Genomic DNA, 25,233 nt, shown 5'->3' with positions numbered 1-25,233 from the left:
GGCCCAGGGCCGGCAGGCAAGGCCAGGGCTGGGCCCTTCAGTCCAGCCAATTATCTTGGAGGGGGTGTCAAGTTGAGGAACGTGAGAACTGGTATGGGTATAATCAACAGCAAACAAGGCCGGGCACGGTGGCTCATGCCTGTAATCCTAGCACTTTGGGAGGCCAAGGTGGGTGGATCACCTGAGGTCAGGAGTTCAAGACCAGCCTGGCCAACATGGTGAAACCCCATCTCTAAATAACTAACTAACTAAATAAATAAAATCAATAGCAAATACAATCAAAGTTCAAATGCTACTTATAAGAAACGTGCCTAAAAGTACACAAAATCTTGTAATTAAAGATATTATCAGATAAATAATAAGTGAAGCAGGAGAAGCCACAGCCCCAGGGCTAGCAGACTTCCCAGCCTCATGGTCCCAGGGGTGCTAAAAGGCCTTGCTGGGCAGTAAAGGCTCAGCCACCCCTACTCAGCCAGCTCCCCACTGCCCCACAGGAGGTGAGAGCCCGCCCTGCTCTTCCACACTCCATCAGGAGCCAACAAACACCCGCTGCCTAATTATCTGGAGAATCCTGTCTCCACCAAGGGCTCATCTTTGTCCCGCAGCTAATTCAATGCAGCAGCCAGAGCAAGCTGAGTCCCCAGAGGATGCTAATGAGGAAGTGGCCAGTGGCTGGCATGCCCCCACCCTGGGGATGCACCCTGAGCCCGGGATGCACCTTGAGCCAGGCCTGGGCCCAACCTTGCCACACACCTGCCGCCCATGCCCATCTGCCTACCTGACCCTGCCCAGTACCTGGTGTGTAGCACTGCAGGGCCACATCCATTCCCATGAGCTAGCATCCAGACCTAAGCCCCAGCCCTCCCACACCCGCCCCAGGTCCCCGGATCTGCTGCATGCACAATGCTGACCACTGCCTGTGAGCCCAGAGTGTCGGCCTTGACAGGGCAGAAGGAAGTATGAGAGCACATGCTCAGGGTGCACAAGGCAGGAGCACAGACTCCGTGCATGCAGTGGACCCTGGGGTGCACACAATAGACGTGCAAACCAGAAACACACAGTAAGAGCCCCCGGGGCTGGTCAGGGCTCAGGCAGAGTCTGCTGAGCAGTAGAGGGTCGCTGGGATGCGAGCCCCTCCCAGGAGCCAAGGCCCGGCTGGTGGGTCTGCCCACCACTGCAGTGGAGGAAGATAGGTGGGCACATCCCCATGCGTTCTTGTGCCCTCGGCACTTGTAAAACATGATCAACCAGGCAGGCGAGTGGCCTCTGCCCGAGCAGAATTTATTCTGCTGTTGAAAGACACGTGTGGGTCCTGAGGCTCTTGCCGGCTCATTCTCAGAAGCCTCAGATCAGTCTCAGTCAGCAGGAGAGCAGCTGGACAGGCTCCCATTGGAGCCGACCCAGGGACTGCCCAGCCCTTCACGTTAGAAACTGAGCTGGGGGCAGCGGCCGGCCCACGACACATGAACAGCGCCTGCTAAGACCACGGAGAAGCTCAGCCATGCAGGGCCAGTGGGATCCAGTGCTCCACAGGGGATGAAGGGTCCAAGAAGCAGCAGAGGATCCTCAGCCTGGGACATTCCCACTGGGATCGCCCCAGCCAAGACTGGAGCCCTGAGTCGGGGGCCAGAGTGGAACCCCTGTCAGAGCCTCAGGCCTCAGGCCTCCTATTCTACTGGCACCTGGCAAACTGGCCCAAGGGCTGGGGGCTGCTTCTGTAAAGGATGTGTTCTTGGCAGCCAGCCACACCTATGTGTTCACGCATTGTCCATGGCTGCTTTCCCGCAACAACAGCAGAGCTGAGTTGTTATGACACACTGAGTGGCCCACAAAGCTGGAATTATTTAGTATCACACCGTTCACAGAAACAGTTTGCCGACCTGGTTTGTGAGCAAGCCGGGTGTGGGTGCTGCCACCTTCACCCTCACAATGGCCCCAGCAGAGTTCACTCAAACCCCCACCTAATGAAAAGGAAACCAAGGGTCAGAGAAGACCACGGTCCTGCTGAAGTCACATAGCCAGGTGAACAGAGCCCAGCAACCTCAGCGCAGGCTGAGTTCTGCAAGGTCAGCATCTCACGGAGGCCTGGGGTGACGGGTTCTAGGTGAGAAGGAGACTCAGAAGTACTGAAATACTCTGCAGGTCAACAGAAAAACCATCATTTTGCAAAAGAGGCTGTCGAGAGGCTCACAGTGAAACATGCATAAAAGAGGACAACTTAACACAAAGAAGTCGGGAGGGGCGGCTCACACCTCAGCCTCCTGAGTAGCTGGGATTACACACACACGCAGACACACACAGAACAAAATGGCTGTAGGCAGCAGGGGACAGCAGAGGACGTGCTGGATGACACAGTCCGGCTTGAGAGGAAAGGACTCAGGTGGCACTTCAGAGGAGACAGATCTAGTGCAGGTAGTTTTAAGGAGGGCGGTGGTTTAACTGAGTAGGGGGTCTCTAGGGCCAGCGCCAGTCTATCCACCCTGAAACCCTGCAGAGGTTGCGCCGAGGCCCCTCCCTGTACCCTGTACCAGGGACTCTGGCCAGGTCACACCAAGGTGGCTTATGACCCATTAACATCAAGCTGCCTCCCTGGGCTGGTCAGGGCCTTAAAGGAGGTGACCTGGACCTGTCGATGTGCTTCCTAGGACATCAGGACTCCAGCCTCTGCTACAAGGATCTTCACAGTTAAGAACAAAGAAATATTAAAGATGAGAACACTTGGTCCAGGAAACAAGAGGAAAGGGAGTGGAGTCCCTGCTTGCAAACAGGAAGCCCTGGAGCACCCTCCATGGCCTAAGAGCTGGCTGCTCCTGCAGACCCATGGCCAAGGTTGGGAAGGAAAAGCGGGCTGCAGAGGCATTTCTGTCCTTGTTATCATCATTGTAAACATGCTCATCATCGCCATCGTCATCACCAACATTGTATCACTATCATCACCATCCTTATCATCATCATCTCATCACCATCACCATCGTCCTCGTCACTGTCACCATCAGTATCACCATGACTATCAAGATCGTCACCATCACTATGATCACCATCCTTATTACCATCATCTCATCACCATTATCACCATTCTCATCACTGTCACCATCAGTATCACCATGACTATAAAGATCGTCACCATCCTCAACATCACCACCATCACCATCATCACCATCCTTATTACCATCATCTCATCACCATCACCACCATCACCATCACCATCCTTATTACCATCATCTCATCACTATCACAATCACCATCCTTATTACCATCATCTCATCACTATCACAATCACCATCCTTATTACCATCATCTCATCACTATCACAATCACCATCCTTATTACCATCATCTCATCACCATCACTATCACCATCCTTATTACCATCATCTCATCACGATCACAATCACCATCCTTATTACCATCATCTCATCACGATCACCACCATCACTATCATCACCATCCTTATTATTACCATCATCTCATCACTATCACTATCACCATCCTTATTACCATCATCTCATCACTATCACAATCACCATCCTTATTACCATCATCTCATCACCATGACCACCATCACCATCATCACCATCCTTATTACCATCATCTCATCACCATGACCACCATCACCATCATCACCATCCTTATTACCATCATCTCATCACGATCACCACCATCACTATCATCACCATCCTTATCCTTATTACCATCATCTCATCACCATGACCACCATCACCATCATCACCATCCTTATTATCATCATCTCATCACCATGACCACCATCACCATCATCACCATCCTTATTACCATCATCTCATCACGATCACCACCATCACTATCATCACCATCCTTATCCTTATTACCATCATCTCATCACCATGACCACCATCACCATCATCACCATCCTTATTATCATCATCTCATCACCATGACCACCATCACCATCATCACCATCCTTATTATCATCATCTCATCACCATCACCACCATCACCATCATCACCATCCTTATTATCATCATCTCATCACCATGACCACCATCACCATCATCACCATCCTTATTATCATCATCTCATCACCATGACCACCATCACCATCATCACCATCCTTATTACCATCATCTCATCACCATCACCACCATCACTATCATCACCATCCTTATTACCATCATCTCATCACCATCACCACCATCACCATCATCACCATCCTTATTACCATCATCTCATCACCATCACCACCATCACTATCATCACCATCCTTATTATTACCATCATCTCATCACTATCACTATCACCATCCTTATTACCATCATCTCATCACTATCACTATCACCATACTTATTATCATCATCTCATCACCATCACCATCATCACCATCATCACCATCCTTATTACCATCATCTCATCACCATCACCACCATCACTATCATCACCATCCTTATTACCATCATCTCATCACTATCACTATCACCATCCTTATTATCATCATCTCATCACCATCACCATCTTCACCATCATCACCATCCTTATTACCATCATCTCATCACTATCACTATCACCATCCTTATTATCATCATCTCATCACCATCACCATCATCACCATCATCACCATCCTTATTACCATCATCTCATCACCATCACCACCATCACCATCCTTATTACCATCATCTCATCACCATCACCATCACCATCATCACCATCCTTATTACCATCATCTCATCACCATCACCACCATCACTATCATCACCATCCTTATTACCATCATCTCATCACTATCACTATCACCATCCTTATTACCATCATCTCACCATCACCACCATCACTATCACCATCCTTATTACCATCATCTCATCACCATCACTATCACCATCCTTATTACCATCATCTCATCACCATCACCACCATCACTATCATCACCATCCTTATTACCATCATCTCATCACCATCACCACCATCACCATCATCACCATCCTTATTACCATCATCTCATCACTATCACTATCACCATCCTTATTACCATCATCTCATCACCATCACCACCATCACTATCATCACCATCCTTATTACCATCATCTCATCACTATCACTATCACCATCCTTATTACCATCATCTCATCACTATCACTATCACCATCCTTATTACCATCATCTCATCACCATCACCACCATCACCATCATCACCATCCTTATTACCATCATCTCATCACCATCACCACCATCACCATCCTTATTACCATCATCTCATCACCATCACCACCATCACTATCACCATCCTTATTACCATCATCTCATCACTATCACTATCACCATCCTTATTACCATCATCTCATCACCATCACCACCATCACTATCATCACCATCCTTATTACCATCATCTCATCACCATCACCACCATCACTATCATCACCATCCTTATTACCATCATCTCATCACCATCACCACCATCACTATCATCACCATTCTTATCCTTATTACCATCATCTCATCACTATCACTATCACCATCCTTATTACCATCATCTCATCACCATCACCATCACCATCCTTATTACCATCATCTCATCACCATCACCACCATCACTATCATCACCATCCTTATTACCATCATCTCATCACTATCACTATCACCATCCTTATTACCATCATCTCATCACTATCACTATCACCATCCTTATTACCATCATCTCATCACCATGACCACCATCACCATCATCACCATCCTTATTACCATCTTCTCATCACCATCACCATCATCACCATCATCACCATCCTTATTACCATCATCTCATCACCATCACCACCATCACTATCATCACCATCCTTATCCTTATTACCATCATCTCATCACCATCACCACCATCACTATCATCACCATCCTTATTACCATCATCTCATCACCATCACCACCATCACTATCATCACCATCCTTATTACCATCATCTCATCACCATCACCACCATCACTATCATCACCATCCTTATCCTTATTACCATCATCTCATCACTATCACTATCACCATCCTTATTACCATCATCTCATCACCATCACCATCACCATCCTTATTACCATCATCTCATCACCATCACCACCATCACTATCATCACCATCCTTATTACCATCATCTCATCACTATCACTATCACCATCCTTATTACCATCATCTCATCACTATCACTATCACCATCCTTATTACCATCATCTCATCACCATGACCACCATCACCATCATCACCATCCTTATTACCATCTTCTCATCACCATCACCATCATCACCATCATCACCATCCTTATTACCATCATCTCATCACCATCACCACCATCACTATCATCACCATCCTTATCCTTATTACCATCATCTCATCACCATCACCACCATCACTATCATCACCATCCTTATTACCATCATCTCATCACCATCACCACCATCACTATCATCACCATCCTTATTACCATCATCTCATCACCATCACCACCATCACTATCATAACCATCCTTATCCTTATTACCATCATCTCATCACTATCACTATCACCATCCTTATTACCATCATCTCATCACCATCACCACCATCACCATCACCATCCTTACTACCATCATCTCATCACCATCACCACCATCACCATCATCACCATCCTTATTACCATCATCTCATCACTATCACTATCACCATCCTTATTACCATCATCTCATCACCATCACCACCATCACTATCATCACCATCCTTATCCTTATTACCATCATCTCATCACTATCACTATCACCATCCTTATTACCATCATCTCATCACCATCACCACCATCACTATCATCACCATCCTTATCCTTATTACCATCATCTCATCACTATCACTATCACCATCCTTATTACCATCATCTCATCACCATCACCACCATCACCATCACCATCCTTACTACCATCATCTCATCACCATCACCATCCTTACTACCATCATCTCATCACCATCACCACCATCACCATCATCACCATCCTTATTACCATCATCTCATCACCATCACAATCACCATCCTTATTACCATCATCTCATCACCATCACTATCACCATCCTTATTACCATCATCTCATCACTATCACAATCACCATCCTTATTACCATCATCTCATCACTATCACTATCACCATCCTTATTACCATCATCTCATCACTATCACTATCACCATCCTTATTACCATCATCTCATCACCATCACCAACATCCTCGTCACTATCACCATCAGTATCACCATGACTATCAAGATCATCACCATCCTCATCAATATCATCACCATCACTATCATCACCATCCTCATCACCATCACCATCCTCATCACCATCATCACCATCACTATCATCACCATCACCACCATCACTGTCATCACCACCGTCCTCATCACCACCACCACCATCCTCATCACCATCACCACCCACTATCATAACCATCACCACCATCACTATCATTGTCACCATCATCATCCTCATCCTCATCATCATCATCACCATCACCATCGTATCCTCATCACCATCATCACCATCATCCTTGTCCTCATCACCATCACTATCATCATTATCATCATCACCCTCCTCGTCCCTTGTCATCATCATCACCATCATCCTTATCCTCGTCACCATCACTATCATCATCCTTATCCTCGTCATCATCACTGTCATTGTCATCACCATCATCCTCCTCCTCATCCTTGTCACCATCATCATCCTCATCACTGTCATCAGCATCACCATCCTCATCACCACCATCCTTATCCTCATCACCATCACTATCATCATCACTATCATCACCATCCCCATCCTTGTCACCATCATCATCCTCATCACTGTCATCACAATCACCATCCTCATCACCATCACTGTCATCATCACTATCACCATCCTCATCCTTGTCACCATCATCGCCATCCTCATCCTCGTCACCATCACTGTCATCATCACCATCATCACCCTCCTCACCATCATCATCCTCATCACCATCACCACCATCACTATCACCATCCTCATCACCATCATCACCGTCCTCATCACCATCACCACCATCACTATCACCATCCTCATCACCATCATCACCGTCCTCATCACCATCACCACCCACTATCATAACCATCACCACCATTACTATCATTGTCACCATCATCATCCTCATCCTCATCCTCACCATCACCATCACCATCGTATCCTCATCACCATCATCACCATCATCCTTGTCCTCATCACCATCACTATCATCATCATCATCACCCTCCTCGTCCCTTGTCATCATCATCACCATCATCCTTATCCTCATCACCATCACTATCATCATCCTTATCCTCGTCATCATCACTGTCATTGTCATCACCATCATCATCCTCCTCATCCTTGTCACCATCATCATCCTCATCACTGTCATCACCATCACCATCCTCATCACCACCATCGTTATCCTCATCACCATCACTATCATCACCATCCTCATCACCACCATCGTTATCCTCATCACCATCACTATCATCACCATCCCCATCCTTGTCACCATCATCACCATCACCATCCTCGTCACCATCACTGTCATCATCACCATCATCACCCTCCTCATCCTTGTCACCATCATCATCCTCATCACTATCATCACCATCACCATCCTCATCACCACCATCCTTATCCTCATCACCATCCTCATCACCATCACTATCATCATCACTATCATCACCATCCCCATCCTTGTCACCATCATCACCATCACCATCCTCATCACCATCACCATCATCACCATCCCCATCCTTGTCACCATCATCACCATCACCATCCCCGTCACCATCACTGTCATCATCACCATCATCACCCTCCTCACCATCATCGTCCTCATCACCATCATCACCCTCCTCATCCTTGTCACCATCATCATCCTCATCACTATCATCACCATCACCCTTATCCTCATCACCATCACTATCATCACCATCCCCATCCTTGTCACCATCATCATCCTCATCACTGTCATCACCATCACCATCCTCATCACCATCACTGTCATCATCACTATCACCATCACCATCCTCGTCACCATCACCATCACCATCCTCATCCTTGTCGCCATCATCGCCATCCTCATCCTCATCACCATCATTGTCCTCATCACCATCACTATCATCATTAACACCATCACACCAGCTCTGTGCAAGGTCCTTAGATGCAGGCAGCCTGGGGCTGACCTCACACAAGGACAGGAAACCCCAGGTGAGCAGTGGGATAGTACTGTGTGGCCCTGGACCAAGGATGGGGAGGGGAAGAGGATAAGGGAGGGGGAGTGAGGGATGAGGGCTCCTGGCCTCCTGGGACAGCCCAAGGTATAGCCTGTCCTTACTCCTAGAGGTTTCATGACAGCCTTGTGCTGCAGCCTCCCATAGTAGAGTCAGGGGGTGATTGTCAAACCCACTCCTCAGATGCGGCACTGAGGCAAGCACCTTGCTGGCCATCTTGTGAGGCCAGGAGACAGTGCATGCAATCGGGGCTCCAAGATCCTTGCCCACCCCCATCCTCATCACCAATATTCTTATCACCATTATCATCCCCAGGAGACCAGCGTAGACCGTGAGCCCCAGGGATGACACAGCAAGGAGGGGCAGTCACTCTGGGCTCCCTAATCCCCCACAGCACCTCAACCTCAGCCCAGGCTGCCTTCCCCAGGGATGGCTGAGGGTGGACCCTGGGGTCTTGCAGCCCTGGGCTCAGATGCAGCCTCTGCACCCCCTCACAAGGCAGGCGGAGAATCTGCCAGCCCCTTCCAAGTCTGTCCCCACACCAGTGATGTGAAGACAATGAGAGGCCAGCACCCACCTCCCCCCAGGCCCCAAAGAAACCCCGCCCAGCCCCCACCCAGGCCTGGGCCTCAGGGCTAGCATCCTGCCTTCCCAGAGGCCTGCCATTCGGACCTGGGTCAGCCTTATCTCAGGTGAGGATCCCAGGGAGGCAAGGCACAGCTCACAGTGTCTCAGAGCCACAAGGACCCCTCTGCTCCAGTGGTCTTGCAAGGCCACTCTGGCCTGGCCTGGCAGTAGCCCTGCTTTATCACGGAGATGAGGCAGGCAGGAGCCTGGCTGCATCTGGACTGGAGGAGGGGGCAACAGCCAGGCTGTGCTACAAACCCACCTGGAGCCACTTCCTCGCTGCTTCTGCCCTCTCAGCCTCAGCAGAGAAAGGAGGCTGGAGGACAGGCATGGGGCCCGTGCAGCCCGATTCATCTCACGAGAGACCAGGCTTGTGCTCAGTTGAGTTGCTGCGGCTTCTCAGGCAGCACTGATGGTCCCCTCCCCTGCTCACCCACCATGTGTTAGACACAGGGATGTGCATGAGAGGTGTGTGCTCCTCCTTCCAGAGACCCACTAAAATGAGAATGAGGCAGAGTGAGGGGTGGGGAGCACAGTGGCAGGCTGCTCCCCTGGAGAAACACCCAGAGAAAGGGGTTCCACTGCTGGCACCCAGGAGCACCTGGGGCTGATGGGCAGAAAACAAGCCACATCTCAAAAGAGCAGCCAACCAGCCTCCCTCATAAAAGTGTCCAGAAGACCAGTAACCAACAGGCATGTGGAGTACATATCAATGCAGAAGAGGGAGAGACGACACTAGAGCAAGCAGGCAGTGAGGGAAAAAGACAAAAATTAAAAGAAGCATCTAATGTGTGTCTTCCTAGGCACAGAAGGAGATTTAAAACAAGAACAGGGTACTATGAACAAGGAGCCAGCAGGCAAAAGGAAAGAGTGCCTGGAAATGAAAAATAGAATCACTAAAATTAAAAAAAAAAAATCAATACAAGTGTTGGAAAACAAGGTCAGAGAAATCTTCCAGAAAGCAAAACAAGAGGAGAAAAAAAATGAATGAGGTTCAAGAGACAAATACAGGCTGAACACCCAAGGGGAGTTTCAGAAGAGAAAACAAAAAACAGAAAAGTTAGCAAAGAAATCATACCAGAAAACTTCCCAAAGCTGAGTACCCAGTCCTCGGCTGGGCAAGAGAAGGCTGAAGCTCCGGGAGGAGACGCTGGTCACAAAGATGCCACATGCAGCCTGGTGCAGCGGTGCATGCCAGTGATCTGAGCACTCTGGAAGGCTGAGGTGGGAAAACTGCTTAAGGCCAGGAGTTTAGGACCAGACTGGGCAACACAGTGAGACCCTGTCTCTACAAAAAAAAAAAAAAAAAAAAAAACTGAAAAATGAGCTGGGCATGATGCTGCAAGCCTGTAATCCCAGCTACCTGGGAGGCTGAGGGGGAAGGACTGCTTGAGCTGAGACGTTTGGGGCTGCAGTGAGCCATGATCACACCACTGCACTCCAAGCCTGGGCGACAGAGTGAGACTCTCCAAAAAAACACGCAAAAAGGAAGATGCAACGTAGCATTGGCCTTCTTCATAGCACACTAGACGCCAGGAAACAAAATTGCAACAGCTTCATAGCTCTGAGGGGAAACGAATTTCAGCATGGAATTCTGGACTGAGACAATCCAGCTTGAACGTGCTTGTAAACACAGGAAGACTTCTGGAATGATTCACCGCATCTCCTTCAGAGTTAGTCAGGCTTCTGCTTCAGCCAAAACGAGGTGCAAACCCAGAAAGAGGAAAACGTGGGATCCAGGAAGCATTACTGGAACCTCAACAGGTGGTGGAGGGAAATGTTATGGGGCAGCAGGATAAGTGCTTGGGGTGAATCTTTACCCAGGGAAAAAATGAGACCCCATTAGAAGCCTGATGTAGGGAGGAGTAAGCCCTGAGGGGGGTGGATGGGGGAAGAGCAGTTCCTTCTCTGTACCCCCAGGATTCCGCAGAGGCTCCGGCTCCAAGCAGTACAGCAGGGCCCACATGCCTGTCCTCACTGGTCACACGGACCGGCCAGGGTCCATCCTGGACCCCCCGAGGGCAGGACAGGGGTGAAGGCCCCGCCACCCCTGCCCAGAAGGCCCCAAGTTCCCGTCATCAGTCTCGATTTCCACAGCTAGTTGAGCCCATGCCACAAGGGGGTGCTCAAGGGATCCCTGGAGCCAGGTCCATCAGGAGCCTCCAGCTTGCCCAAATCAAGCTTCCACTATGGCCAGGCCTGTGGGCAGTGCTCACTGACCACCACTCCAGCTTCACAACAGCCACGTGCAGGCAAAGAGGCTCAGTGGGCAGGCGGCTCCCCTGGGGAAAGAGCGCGACCCTGTGCAGCCTTCTGGGCCAACTGATCTGTACCTGACAGCCAGCCTGAAGAGCCACCAGTCCTGGGGTCTCCCAGAGCCCTCCCAGGGACAGATGGGCACCAGGCACTGCCCACTAAGGTGCAAAGGCTCCTCCTCACTGGCACCTGGGCCCTCCCTCCCTGCCAGTGTGCTGCCTCACCCTTCATGGCTTTCTGCACCCTCAAGCTAGGCCTGAGCTCCTCAGGTGATGTGGAGATGGGGAGGCACAGGTGCCAGGCACTGGGATCTAGGGACAGGGGCTTCCCCAGAGAGTATGGAAAAGAAGGTTCCTACATGAGACCCTCTAGCTCAGGCCCTGAGAACGAAGGGCCCAAGGTTTCATCTAGCGGCAGCCATGAGGGAGGTTAGGCAGGCAGCACCTGGCTGGAAACATGCCTTAGGGAAGCACTTGAACCTGGGTGGGGAATGAGATGGCAGGCAGGGAGCGGGGACTGGCCGTGGCCACAGGCCGGGGATGGAGGCCAGGTCTGAGGCCGGCTCTCAGTGAGGAGTAAAGGGGATGAACCAGGAGATGGAGTGCAGGTTTGACACTGATTTTGCCTTTAGGGACAGGTAGAGGGAAGAGGCTGGGATTCTGGGCTTGGATGCTAGGTAAGGAGGACGTGACACTAGCAGACAGGCTGGATGTGGACGCCCAGGTGTGCAGTGGGGGAAGCCGTGTGTGTGGGAGAGACGCCGAGCTGCTGGGGCACTGGGGAGCCTGAGTCCCTGTGCCGGTGCACGGGCCTGGCACGCGGCAGGGGACAGTCACCATTCCCTGACCCGCCCAGACCTGGGAGGCAGGGCGGAGCTGGTAACAGGGCGGAGCTGGTGACAGGCCAGGCTGGGGCCTTGGAATGATGACATCTGGCATGCGGTGGAGGAGGCGGGCAGGTAACTGGGGACTGTGGACTCCCAGCTGGAATCTACCTCCACCTTCCACATCCACGTACTGCCTTTTGCTCTTTACTGAGCACCTACTGTGTGCAGGGCCTGCTCTAGGCCCTGGGACCACCAAGGGCCAGCGCTCTGCAACCCCAGCCCTGCACTCAGCCCCCACCCACTTCCTCCAGAGCCCCACAGCCCACACACTGAGGACTCTACTTGTTTTCCTACTCTTGAGGGCACCGAGCTGGGAACACCACCTCTGGCCACGAGGCCTATGGTGACCAGGAAGGGTGGAGCTGCCCAAGGTCACACAGCAAGCCGGCACTGCACAAGTGGGACTTCTGGCATGTCCCCAAGCTGGCCTCATCTGAGCCCTGGCAGAAGGCAAATAAAGGCAACATCTCAACAAGGTCGTGATAGCCGGGACAAACAGAGGACACGGTGCTGGGGATCCAGGCAAGCAAGCAACAATCCAGGAAGGCTCCCAGGAGGAGGTGAGGGGCCTGGAGTCCTCCCTGGCCTGAGCCCCTCCTTGACACTCCTGCCTGCCTAGGCCTACCCCCTTCCTTGATGGGCCGCTCACCCAGCCTCAGCCTCGGCCTGACATTTCCCGTGACATTTGCTGCAAAGAAATAGAGTCATAAATCCAAAGGTTAAATTTGCACATCGCCTCAAACTGCTGGGAGAAGCAGTGGTCCCTCCACCCACTGGGTGCCCCGTGGGTGTGGGCATTGTGTGGCAGGGCCCATCCCGGGGCCTTTGTTGGGGGCCCGCAGGTCTCCTCCTCTGGTCCTCGGAGGCACCTCAACCACTGTTTCCCAAAACGGGATCCTGGGCACACTAGGCCCTGAGGTGCATCACATAGGGGTGCCTCTCAGAGAAGGTGCTGCCCCCGCAAAACAGGGCCCAAGACACCCTGTGGGAAAGGAGCGCCATCAGCACCATCTAATCCGGCAGGTCCCACATTTGACCACAAAGCCTTTATGTGAAACCCACCAACCTTCCAAAGAACTTCAGCTCCACGGACTGTGACCCGTGACAGACAGCTGAGAAGGCCAGGGTGCTGACTGCAGAGCCAGGAGGTACCCGGGGGCCCAGGGCAGGCAGCTCTGAGTGAGCCTGGCACCTGACACCCACTCCCAGATCAGCCCGGCTCCATGTGCCAGGGCCCTGAATGGGGCTCACCGCCTTCCAGGCCTGTGTGGACCTACACGGGGACCCTGGCCTGTGCCCACTCAGCCCCTCCTAAAGCCACTCTTGAGATGCGCCAACATTCCTGCGTTTCTATTCTACCTCCTGGGTCTGGCTGCCATGGGCGGCCTCCATCAGAGAGGACACAGCTGTGGGACGCTGCCAGCATCACCCCATGCCCCGCTGCTCCAAAGAAGAGGCCCCACAGGCCATAGTGGGCAAGACCAGAGGCTGTGTGAAAGAGCAGGGGAGAGGCCACCCCAAGGCACCACTGCACCAATGGCCATCCAGAGAGCTGACGGCCGGAAACAGGCTCTATTCACTCCCATCACCCACCCAGCTGGCCCACGGTTGTCAAAGGCCTCAGTGGGCTGGGGGCGGGGGAATCTGGCCTGAGGCAGGGGAGGGGCATCAGGGGAGGGGCACGTGACCAGCCCCAGACCTGGAGGGGAGGGCTGTGAGGAACTGCATCTCTGGGTGCCCAGCTCCGTGGCTGCAGGCGGTGCAGGGGCCAGTGCAGGTTTGGCTAAATAAAAGATGGTGCATTCTCAGGAAGGGATTCCACACACACCAGTAAACCCAGATGCACAAGAATAGTTCCCGGTGTGCAAAATGTTTAAAATACTGTGATAAAAGAAGAAACGGCAGCACAGAACACCTGGTGTGGGGGGACCCAACTGGGCCCCAGGGACAGTGCAGGGAGATTTCCGGGGTGGGACAGCATGCCCACCTCTCCGGTAGGGCTTCCCTGGGCCACTCTGTGACCTCCTCTCCTTTAAAGCATTAATCCTAGAGATACAGGACACCAAGGATCACACCCCTTGATTTGCCTGGCTCAGAAGAGAATCTGACAGGCCAGGAACGAATGAATGAATGAACAGATGAGAAAGCGGACGGATGGTTGGGGCAAATGCATCATCTGGGATTTGGCTTTGAGGAGGGTGCCTGTGACCTTGGCCTGGGTGCAGCCAGGTGGCAGAGCAGGGCCACTGAGGGGTATAGAGAGGGCTCTGAGAAGGCATCTGCATAGCTGCAGAGGGAGTGGGTGGCCAAGCCAGCTCCTTCGGACCCCGAGACCCATGCCCTGGGTGGCTGCAGAGGGTCAGGCAGGCCAGCGTGGGGGTCAGAGGTCAGGCCTCACCAGAATGGGGGCGGGACAGCATGAACCTTATAGATCAGACAGTAACCAAGTGTCGGGAGCCCTCACTAACCCTGTGCCAGGGCCGGGTGGGGCTCCTGGCTCACACACACATCTGCTCATTTCCAGGTCATCCTGGAACTCCCCCTGTGCTTCCTGCTCTTGACCCCTTTCCCAGGTGCACAGACTGAGGCTCCCAGGGAGAGGTTCTGGGCCAGAGGCCCAGGACAGCAGGAGGGCTCCTCTGCCTCCCGCCCGTCCTGGCCTCACCAGCTGGACCCTCCTGGTGCTGCACCGGCTGCACATGGCTGTCCGAGCCACAAAGTATGAATTCAAGGCTGGGGCAGAGACAAGCTGCACTGTCCCTGAGCAGAGGGAGGGGCCGGGCACCATCCCACACGCCCTGGCCTTCTCAGCCCACCTGTCACTCACAGCAGCAGCAAACAAATCCCAGCCCCTCCGTGTACTGTGGGCCAGTCCCCAGCCTCCGAGGACAGCAGGACCTACCCCCACCTTCAAGGGCCCCAGCCCCTGTGGGAGTGTCCTCCATAGACCCTCCACAAACCCTCTGGCTTTCAGAGACCCTCTGGGCCAGGCTGCCCTATCTCAGCCTCTCCCCTGCTTCTCACTCCATGCAAACCTACATTTCTGCCAGTCCCAGTGGAAGGACCCTGGAACAGGGAAACTGAGGTTCAGGGGTTCCATAGCTCCCCCAGGTGAGGAACAGGGGGAGGACAGGGAGGGAGTGAAGAGACTGCGGGGGCGTCTCCCAAGCTGGGCAGCATCCTTGCCTTGTCCCCCCACTCCACCCACTTGTGGCCTGAGGTGCCTGACTAGGGGCTTTTATTGACCCTTCTGCAAATGGATGGGGTGAGGGGCCCCGCTGGCAGTGCAAAGGTCCCAGGAGGACTCTGCTTCGAGGGGGTGTGGGTAAGTGTTCTAGGCATTCTGAGGGCAGGAGCACTGCAGTCAGAACTCCACGGGGAAAGCTGGGCCAGCTCCACCCGGCCTCAGCCTGGAAGTGCCGGATAATCCCTGACATGGACCCAGGTGGCAGGTGAGGATGACTGAGGCAGAGGTCACACCGCCAGCAGGTGGCTCAGCCAGGACCCAAATCCAGGCCATGGTTCTGCCTGGCAGGCCCTGCACACGCCCCTCTGCCGGGTGGGGTCGAGGTGCTGCTGGCCACCCATTCCCACCCCTAGCATGGAGTGGCTTCCTCCTTGCCTCAATGGAGCAGAACAGGGAACAGTACCCCCTTTATAGATGGGAAGACTGAGGCTTAGAATAAGAGACTGGCCAGCCCCACTGCTCCAGCCGCCCCTCTGCTGGTATGTTTCACCCTCACACAACCTACAAGGATGACCTGCTGGTCCCCACTCTACAGATGAGCCACTGGTAGTGGCCAGGGGAGCAGGAGGTGTGGCCAGACACTCCGAGCCCCAGCCCAGGGCCCCTGCCACAGTGCTAGTGGGCCACCCTTGCTCATCATGCAGCACGGCGTCCACCTGCTCAGCACCCTACACAACACCTGAGGCAGGGGAGCCCACCACAGAACCCCTCACCAAGAAGGTCCTCACCATGGAGAAACTGAGGCACTGGAGGCAGGGCATCTCTGCAGTCACACTGGGCCATGTGCTCCAGTCAGCCAAGTTGCAGTGGCCACCAAGTGTGCCCAGGGTCCGGCCTCTTGGCCACAGTGTGACCTCATGGCTTGAAATGGGTCCTCCCTGCCCAGGCAGTTTCCAGCCCTCCGTTGCCTATCTACCTCAGCCCTGGTGGGTGGGGAATGGCTGGGAGACCCTGCCCCTCATACCCTGGGCTGTGGGCATTCATCGGGCCCCCAACACAAGTTCCAGGGCCTCTGCTCCAGATTAGGCCACAACCCACCTAGGCATACAAGGGGTACCCACACCCTGGAGGCAAAGAGACATATGCCTGTGTGCCCCAGGCACACATGATCATGCGCACAGACACACGTGCAGACGCATACCAAGTTACACACATGCACACACAGACACCGAGGGGGAGAACCCCAGGACACAGAGGCAGGCAGGTGGGCCTGGCCTCCCCACTGAACACATGGGCATGTGGGTGCGGGAGCGGGTCTTGTGAAAGGGGCCCTGGCATGTGCCACACGTGGAGACCACAGCAGGGATGCATATGTGGCCGTGGATGTGTAGGTGAGGGCGAGGACACAGATATGCACCTTCAGAGTCCGTGTGTGCACCCAGTGTTTGTGCATGTGCACACTGGAGCGGTGTTGGCATGCATGTGCACCAGCGGTGTGCAAGTGTGCAGTCCGTGTAGACACGTGCACGTGCAAGGAAACGTGTGTGCAGCCTGCGGCACCATGGACATCAGCAGGGCAGCCTGGGTGGGCACTGAGGGAGCACCCTCCAGGCAGGGCATGCCCAACTCACATGGAGCCCACCCTCCTTTGCCCCCACTGCGGGACCTCACACTCGGTGGAGGGGAGGAGTCCACGAGGACTGCCAGGGAGGGGCTGCTGATTGCCCCACCGCCGCTGACTTCCCCAGCCAAGCCTCTCAATGTCCCTCGGGCTGCAGATGGCGGGGCATAGCTGCCTCCTCTCACCGCCCGCCCTTGTGGAAGCGCTGGGACAACCCTGTCCCCCACGCCCTCTACTGCCGCCAACGCCCCCATTCATCCCACTGCGGCCTGACCTCAGAGACACGGGAGGTTCTGAACCCAGTCAGAGAGGCAGGGGCGGAGACGGCCGACACCCCCACCCACCCTCGTACCCACGTTTCTGCAAATCGTTAACCCCTTCGTAGCCGGGGCGTTCCAAGGCTGGACCCCGCCCTTCCAGCCCGCGGCCCCCACCCGGGACCTGGCCCAGCGTCGGGGACCCCCGGACCGCCACCTCCGGCCCCGCCGTCGCCATCAACTTTCCCGCGCCCCCTGCCGGCCGGCCGGCGCCGCGCAGACACTCACCTCCGGCGGACGCCCTCTTCGTCGTAGGGGTCGGGCGAGGCGCGTCGGGGACCGAAAGTCGCTTCGGGGCGTGCGCCCGTCTCCCCGCGGCCGGGTCCGCATCCAGGCGCCGCCGCTTCGGCCCGGCCCCGGCCCGGCCGCGGGACGAGGCTCAGCGCGCTCGGCTCCTCCCGGCTCGGGCTGGGCTCCGGCCACGGGCGCGCAGGGCGCGCAGGGCGAGGGCGGCGGCGGCGCGGACTGGCGAGGCGCTCGCGGCGCGGGCCGGGAGGATGAAAGTTTTATGGGATCAGGTGGTTGACGCGCGAGGAATCCGCCCGGTCCCTCAGCCGGCCGGGGCGGGGCGGGGCCTCAAGGTGGGCGGGGCGCTCACCTGGGCGCGGGGCGGGGCCTCGAGGTGGGCGGGGCGCTCACCTGGGCGCGGGCCGGGCTGGGGCTGCGGGGCGCGGGCCGGGGTGGAGGCGTGGGCGGCGCGGCCGCCTGGGCGTTCAGGCCGGGCCGCAGGGGGCGCTCAGCCCGCCCGGTGCTCCGGCGCCGCACGGCCCCAGACAAAGGCGGCGCATTCCAGGAGAGGCGGCGGCCCCTGCAGGCGGCCGAGGGTTTGGCGGCCCGGGCCGGAGCGGGCCGGGGGCGCGGGCCCGAGGGTGTGGCGGCCTAGGTTGGCCCGGTCCCCAAGCAGGCAAGGGCTTTGTCCCGAGGCCTGGGGATGGCCTCTGCCTGATCCAGCCCCTTCCTGGCTGGAACCCATGAGTCCCCCGCCCCCTGCACAGAAGCTCCCTGCTGGAGCACGATCGCCCCCGTTTTTCAGTGAGAAATAGGCTCAAGGCTTAAGACAGTACTAGGGGCCCTCCTCGGCCTTCGTGGCCCTCTCTGCACCATCCCAGGGAGGGGACCCAGGCCTGATGTTACCCGTAACCCTGCAGGGGTCCCCCACCTCTTCCTGCCTGCGGTATGGGGGCTCCAAACCCAGAAGACGCTCTCTGAGGCCACCTGCTTAGTATCCCCCCCCCACTCCGACCAAGCCAGCCCCTGCAGGGTGGCCATGGGGCCAGAGAACCCAGTGACCCCCCTGCACACACACAGGGGTGCAAGTGTCCCTTCTCTGTCTCCTGCTCAGGGCACCCACCGGGCCTCACTGATGAGATCCTAAGTGCATCCCGAGGTCTTCAGACAACTGTCAGGCTGACCCTGCACCTGGAGGAACACCGGGTGTCAGCTCAGCCGGGCTGAGTCCTCCCCAAGCCCACCCTGCATGAGACGAACATGCAGATGACAGTCTTGCAGGCCAACCTGGCATCTGTAGGACCCTGACTCAAGGACAGAGTGGGCCAGCGTGAGGCCTTGATGACCACCCTCAGGGCCCAGATCCATGGATATGAAGCAGCGAGCCCTGGTGACTGGCAGCCCTGTGCTCTCTGCCTGCCCCTGGCCGTGGAGGTGGCCCTGAGGGAGATGAGCAAGGCCCAGGGCTGCTGGCCTGTCTGCCTTGTCCAGAGGAAGTGAGGACCTCCCAGAGCCCCGGTGCTCCCATCTGAGCCCAGTGGCAGGCAGCTTCTCAGGGTGGAGCCATGCTGTGCAGCACTCTGCCTGGTGTGGAGGCTGCACTGCCCACACGCCTCTAGCTGCCACTCTGTGGCCGTCATCACACCTTGGCCTGCTTTATCCCTGTCACCCTTGTGACAGCCTAGGCTTTCCAGGGCATTGTGGAGTGCATGCCATTCCCAGCCACACAGAAGGTGAGATGGGGCCCAGACACCCCCAGCCACTCTGCCCCTTGGCCTCCTGAAGGGGTGGGCTGTGCACACACTGCACCCTCTCCAGGGGGTGCTGGCTGCCAAGTGCCACCGGCTCAGCCCCTGCGGTGGCTCAGCAGGCCCTCCCGCAAACACATCAAGACGTCATCACCATTGCACAGATGGGGAACCTCAGGCGAAGCTCACAGAGCCAGTGGGAGGCTGAGACCTGACCCCCAAACAAGCATTCTTCCTCTAAGGTCCCTGCACACAGCAGCCCCCGGAATAGGAACTGAGCTCTCACCGCAGGGATGTATCAGACCCGCAGATGGGTCATGTGGCACTGGCCATCAGTCTGAGGACAGTGCTGGGGTGGACCAGGCTCCACTCAAAGGCTGCTCTGTGCTTGCAGAGGGGCCTTGAGAGGACACTTCTGTGCTTACTGTGCAGGCATCACTTCAATTATCAGTGACCCAGAGTGGCCCACCACAGCTGAAGATTGTGGCCACACTCCTCTCTCATAGGTTTAAAGCCCCTCCCACCCCTCTTGCAGCAGCTGAAGTGACCATCGGGGGCATGGGATGGGCATGGGAGGAAATGGGGAGCCAGGGCTGCCTTGGAAGCTTCTGGCCCCAGAGCCCTCTCCAGTCACCAAGCTTGGCTGTTCCCGGTCGCTCTGGGCTGGGACTTGGGCCTCTACCTCCTCACAGGTCTGTGCGGTAGGAGCAGGGCTAGGAGGAGGCCCTGCTGGTTTCTCGGGTCTGACACCTTGGTCAGCACCTTGGCCAGCGTCCTCCCCTCTGGAAGCTCAGCCCACTCCTGGGTGCTGGGCTGGAATGGCTAGGTGCAGGCCAGCGCTGATAGGGAGTTATGGGGATGCAGAGGCAGGGTTGCGCAGGGCTAGGCAGCTGGTCTGTCTGCTGACAGCAAGGCATGGCTCACTTCTCAGGCTGGGCATGGGGGAGGGTTTGGTAAGGCACATTTTTCAGGGTGTAGCCAGGTGGGGGGCAGCAGAAGGAGTGGTGCACTCTCTGGGAAGGCAGCTGTGGAGCCATCACCCCTCAGGGCCCAACGGGCAAGGGAGGGAGGGCAGCTGACAGCTGGTGAGGGGTCAGTGGGGAGGGTTTGACAGGGGCTGAAGCCCCTGGCCAAGGGGCACAGCCAGTTCTATGGAGTGGCATTGTGGGAGAAGCCAGAGACCCTGTCGGCAGAGCCTGGCTATGTGCTGCCCAGAGTCTACACCAACCAGTTCCTAGGAAGGCCCAGCAGGGGTGCTGGGAGGACAGGCCATCTGTGCCCAGCTGATCTGAGCTCCCAGGCTTTCTGGACATGTGGCCCTGGGGATCAGGAGTGAGCTGGAGACTGCAGACAGCCATCAGCAGGGTGGGGATTCCCTATGGGGACCGCTTCTGGGCTCCCGCAGGTCTGGCTGTTGGAGGGCAGGGAAGCCTGCAGGTCTGGTGGGGCTGGAGGGAAGCACTCGCAGATATGTCCAGTGGGGGTGAGGAAGGGGACCACCTGCAGGTGCAGCTCAGGGGTATCAGGCTGCTGCAGATGGGACGGAAGGAGAAGATATCCATTCAAAACAGGAAATATATATATATTTTAAAATAAAACAGGCTGGGGCGAGTGACTCGCACTTGTGGTCCCAGCATTTTGGGAGGCAGAGCAGGGAGAATCCCTTGAGTCCAGAAGTTCGGGACTAGCCTGGGGAACATAATGAGTCCCAGTCTCTACTGAAATAAAAATAAAAATTATCTGGGTGCTGTGGTCAGCTACTTGGGAGGCTGGGGTGGGAGGATCATGTTAGCCCAGCAGTCGAGGCTGCAGTGAGCCATGATTGTGCCACTGCACTTCAGCCTGGGCAACAGAGCAAGACCCTCTGGAAAAATAATAAAATAAAATAATAAAATGTAAAATGAAACAAAAAACGGCTGACATCCATCCTCCCCTTGCCACCACTGACACAGCCGTGGGCCCAGTGCTCATGGCCATCCCACCACAATTCTCCAGGCACTCCTGACACCTGGTCACCATTCTTGTCTTCATTAGTGCCTTGTTAGCAGAGACCTGCTTAACTTGTCTCCTGTCTTGACACCACAGAGGCCCTGCTCGGCCCCAGACCCTCACCCTAGGCCTCCACTGTCAGGGGTGGTCCTGGTGGTCCTGGAAACTCCAGTTGTCCCCCCCACCATCACAGGCCACCAGCAAGTCCCAGGCCTCCCACAGGAATGGCTTTGGGCAGTCCCTTTACCTTCCCAGCCTCAGTTTCCCTGATGGTGAAATGGGGTGAGATCTACTTCGTGGTAGGGAGAATCCAAGAGAATGGAGAGTGTGGGAGGAAGAGGACTTGAGGAAAGGAGCATCCATGGGGGTCCCAGAGCAGCCTGGGGGCTGGCGGGACTGAGTTTGCAGAGCCTGGGGACATTCACTGGGGAGGTGCTGAGATGCCAGTTGTCTGGAGAAGTGAGGAGTGATCCAGGATGGCTACCTGGAGGAGGGGCTGATTGCTCATCCCTGAGTGCCAAGGTGGGCTGTTCATGTTTGCAGGAACACAGCCACCCTGCTGCCTCCCAGGATGGGTGCTGGACAGGCCTGAGCTCCAGGATCACAGGAGGCGAGAGCCACTGTCACCAAAGAATAGCAAGTGTGCCTCCCCTGCTAGCAATCTGTCCAGTCCAGCCCCTGCCCAGCTATCTGGGGAAAAGGCCACCTTTTCGGTGGAGGCTGAGCTGGGAGCAGGAAGAGATGGAGCGGGTGGAAATAGAGGGAGTGAGAGGTGAAAGGTGAGAGGTGTGGGTGAGAGGGAGGGGTGTGAATTGGGGGTGAGAAGTGGGAGGTGAGAGCTGCAGGCAAGAGGTAAGGGTGAGAGGTGGGGGTGAGAAGTGGAGGTGGGATGTCATGGTAATAGTTTGTGGGGCGAGAAGTGGAGGGTGAGAATTGGGGTGAGAGTTGGGGCATCACCTCCCAAACCCTCTCACCTACAGATCAAGAAGCCCCTCCTGTGGCCCCTAGAGGAATGGGCCTTTGCCCCACCCCAACCCCACTGGCATCTTGGGCAGGGAGACTTCAAGGTGGGGGGCTCAGCTCCCTGTAGGGCTGTCCAGCCCTTGAACACCTGGCCACAGTTACAGTGGGACATGGCCTCTGTTGCCTGCCTGCTGGGGGCCCGGCGTGGTGTGGAGGAGACTGCAGCCCTGGCCTTCATCACAGAGGAGGAATCCAAGGCCCAGGAGGGTGTCTCTGGCACCCAACACATGAGACCCTTTGAAAAGCCCCGAGTTCGGCTGGGCACGGTGGCTCAAGCCTGTAATCCCAGCACTTTGGAAGGCCGAGGAGGGTGGATCACGAGGTCAAGAGATCGAGACCATTCTGGTCAACATGTTGAAACCCTGTCTCTACTAAAAATACAAAAAATTAGCTGGGCATGGTGGCGTGTGCCTGTAATCCCAGCTACTCAGGAGGCTGAGGCAGGAGAATTGCCTGAACCCAGGAGGCGGAGGTTGCGGTGAGCCGAGATCGTGCCATTGCACTCCAGCCTGGGTAACAAGAGCAAAACTCCGTCTCAAAAAAAAAAAAAAAAGAAAAGCCCGGAGTTCTTGGGGGGCTGGGATGAACATCTCGGGGAGGCAGCAGTGAATGGGCCACCTGGCCAAACACACTCCTGTGTCGCCTCGGTTTTGGCAATTTCCGTGCCCAAAATCACATCCTGGAATGGAAAAAGGACATCCAGTAAGAACGAAGGAAACATGAACGCTGCACAGACGGTAGCTGAAAATAGCTGCCACGCTCCCTTCCCTGCCGGGCCGGGCCGGTGTCATTGGCTCAGCTACTCTCAGCTACTCTAACCTACCAATGTGAGATGCTCACAACGGTGATGCTGGGTCTGGGGTGGAGGGGTCTCTCTGTACTCTGTTCTCAAATTTTCAGCACAAATAAAACTGTTCTCAAGTTCAAAAGTTTATTTAAAAAGAAGTCAGGCTGGTTAGCAACAATCTGGGATTGACAGAACGCAGCAGTGGAACGCAGCCCACCCCTGCTCAGGGCGCACCAGCAGCACCCGCTCTCAGAGACATGGCCAGACCGGGCCACTCCGAAGAGCCCTTCCTGGCCTGGTGGGCTTATTCCACATGTCAGCCTCACTGCAGGGTGTGGCAGCAGAGTCTGAGTCAGGCTGACTCTTACCCTGCCAAGGACGCCCCTGCACTCAGGATCCGGCCTTGGCCCCCTTGCCCTGCAGGCTGGAGGTTACCCTGTGTGCAGATGGTAGATGGAGGGCATGTGCCATTGCTTTCCGGAGGTCAGGGGCAGCAGCCTCAGCCCTGGCCAGCCCTCTCCCTCGTGGCTGTGGCTGGGTCTCCTGGTCTCTGGCCTTCTTTCCATTCCACTCTGTAGAAAACAGTATAGTGGGGCATGCTCGGCCTGCAAATCAGACAGGCCAGCGTCCAAGCCCCGAACTGTCACCTGAACTAGTCCTGGCTGAGTGGCACTGATGCTCTAGGCCAAGGGCCCCCTTGACGGGAATAGCCATCGTCTAGTTCTGCTGCGGGGCAGGGGAAATGGCAGTGTGGGCCTCAGCCCTCTGTCAAAGCAGGGGCCAAGGGGGGCTCTGCCTGGTGCAGAGGATTTCCTCTATGGGGCAGGGCTCCCAAATGAGCCCTGGTGACGTCTGGGAGCTCACCTCCAGGGGCGCTGGGGGCTGGGAGAGCAGGCAGGGCGCAGTTCTATCAATCATCTACCTTGTACCTGGGGCACTGCGGTCAGTCCCAGACTCCCCTCAAGTCCTGGGGTGGGGCAGGCCTGCTGGAAACCCAGGAGGCAGAGGAGAGGATCAAGCCCCTGAGGGACAGGGCCCCGAGCCCGGGAGGCAAGGACGCGGCCTCAGCTGGGGAGTCGGTGGCCCTGCGTGCACTGTTTCTCTCGTCTGGTGAGCCTGAGCCCTGACCCAGTCCTGAAGTCACATGTGCACGAAAGCCTCCCGCTTTCTGATCCAGGACACTGCTGGCTAGCGCCCAGGCCCAGCTGCTGCGTCCCTTCCCTGCCGGGGCTGGGCCAGCTGCCTCCTCAGGCCTGGGTGTCAGGGCTTCTCAGGGGATGCAATGGCACTGCCTGGGGACGTGGGATCCTCCCACTGAAGAGAGCCATACGACTGTCCCC

The 25,233-nt window shown here is 55.5% G+C and overlaps 1 protein-coding gene across 1 annotated transcript in view; it reads right to left on the bottom strand.

The window, feature by feature from the left end:
* The window catches only part of LOC144578748 (uncharacterized), a 28,078-nt gene extending 5,460 nt beyond the window's left edge, over nt 1–22,618 (bottom strand). The window contains exons 1-7 of the mRNA XM_078346472.1: nt 22,568–22,618; nt 21,481–21,624; nt 20,785–20,916; nt 19,634–19,786; nt 18,717–18,997; nt 18,542–18,594; nt 18,347–18,496 (exon numbers count right to left, since the gene is read on the bottom strand). Of these exons, the coding sequence (XP_078202598.1) occupies nt 18,347–18,496; nt 18,542–18,594; nt 18,717–18,997; nt 19,634–19,786; nt 20,785–20,916; nt 21,481–21,624; nt 22,568–22,618 (964 nt within the window). The remainder of the gene's footprint in view (nt 1–18,346; nt 18,497–18,541; nt 18,595–18,716; nt 18,998–19,633; nt 19,787–20,784; nt 20,917–21,480; nt 21,625–22,567) is intronic.
* Nucleotides 22,619–25,233: the final 2,615 nt, after the last annotated feature.

This window comes from Callithrix jacchus, chromosome 1 (genome assembly GCF_049354715.1).
Source record: "Callithrix jacchus isolate 240 chromosome 1, calJac240_pri, whole genome shotgun sequence".
NCBI classification, from domain to species: domain Eukaryota; kingdom Metazoa; phylum Chordata; class Mammalia; order Primates; family Cebidae; genus Callithrix; species Callithrix jacchus.
Note: the sequence above shows the minus strand (reverse complement) of the source record. Positions and strands in the feature narration are given on the sequence as shown.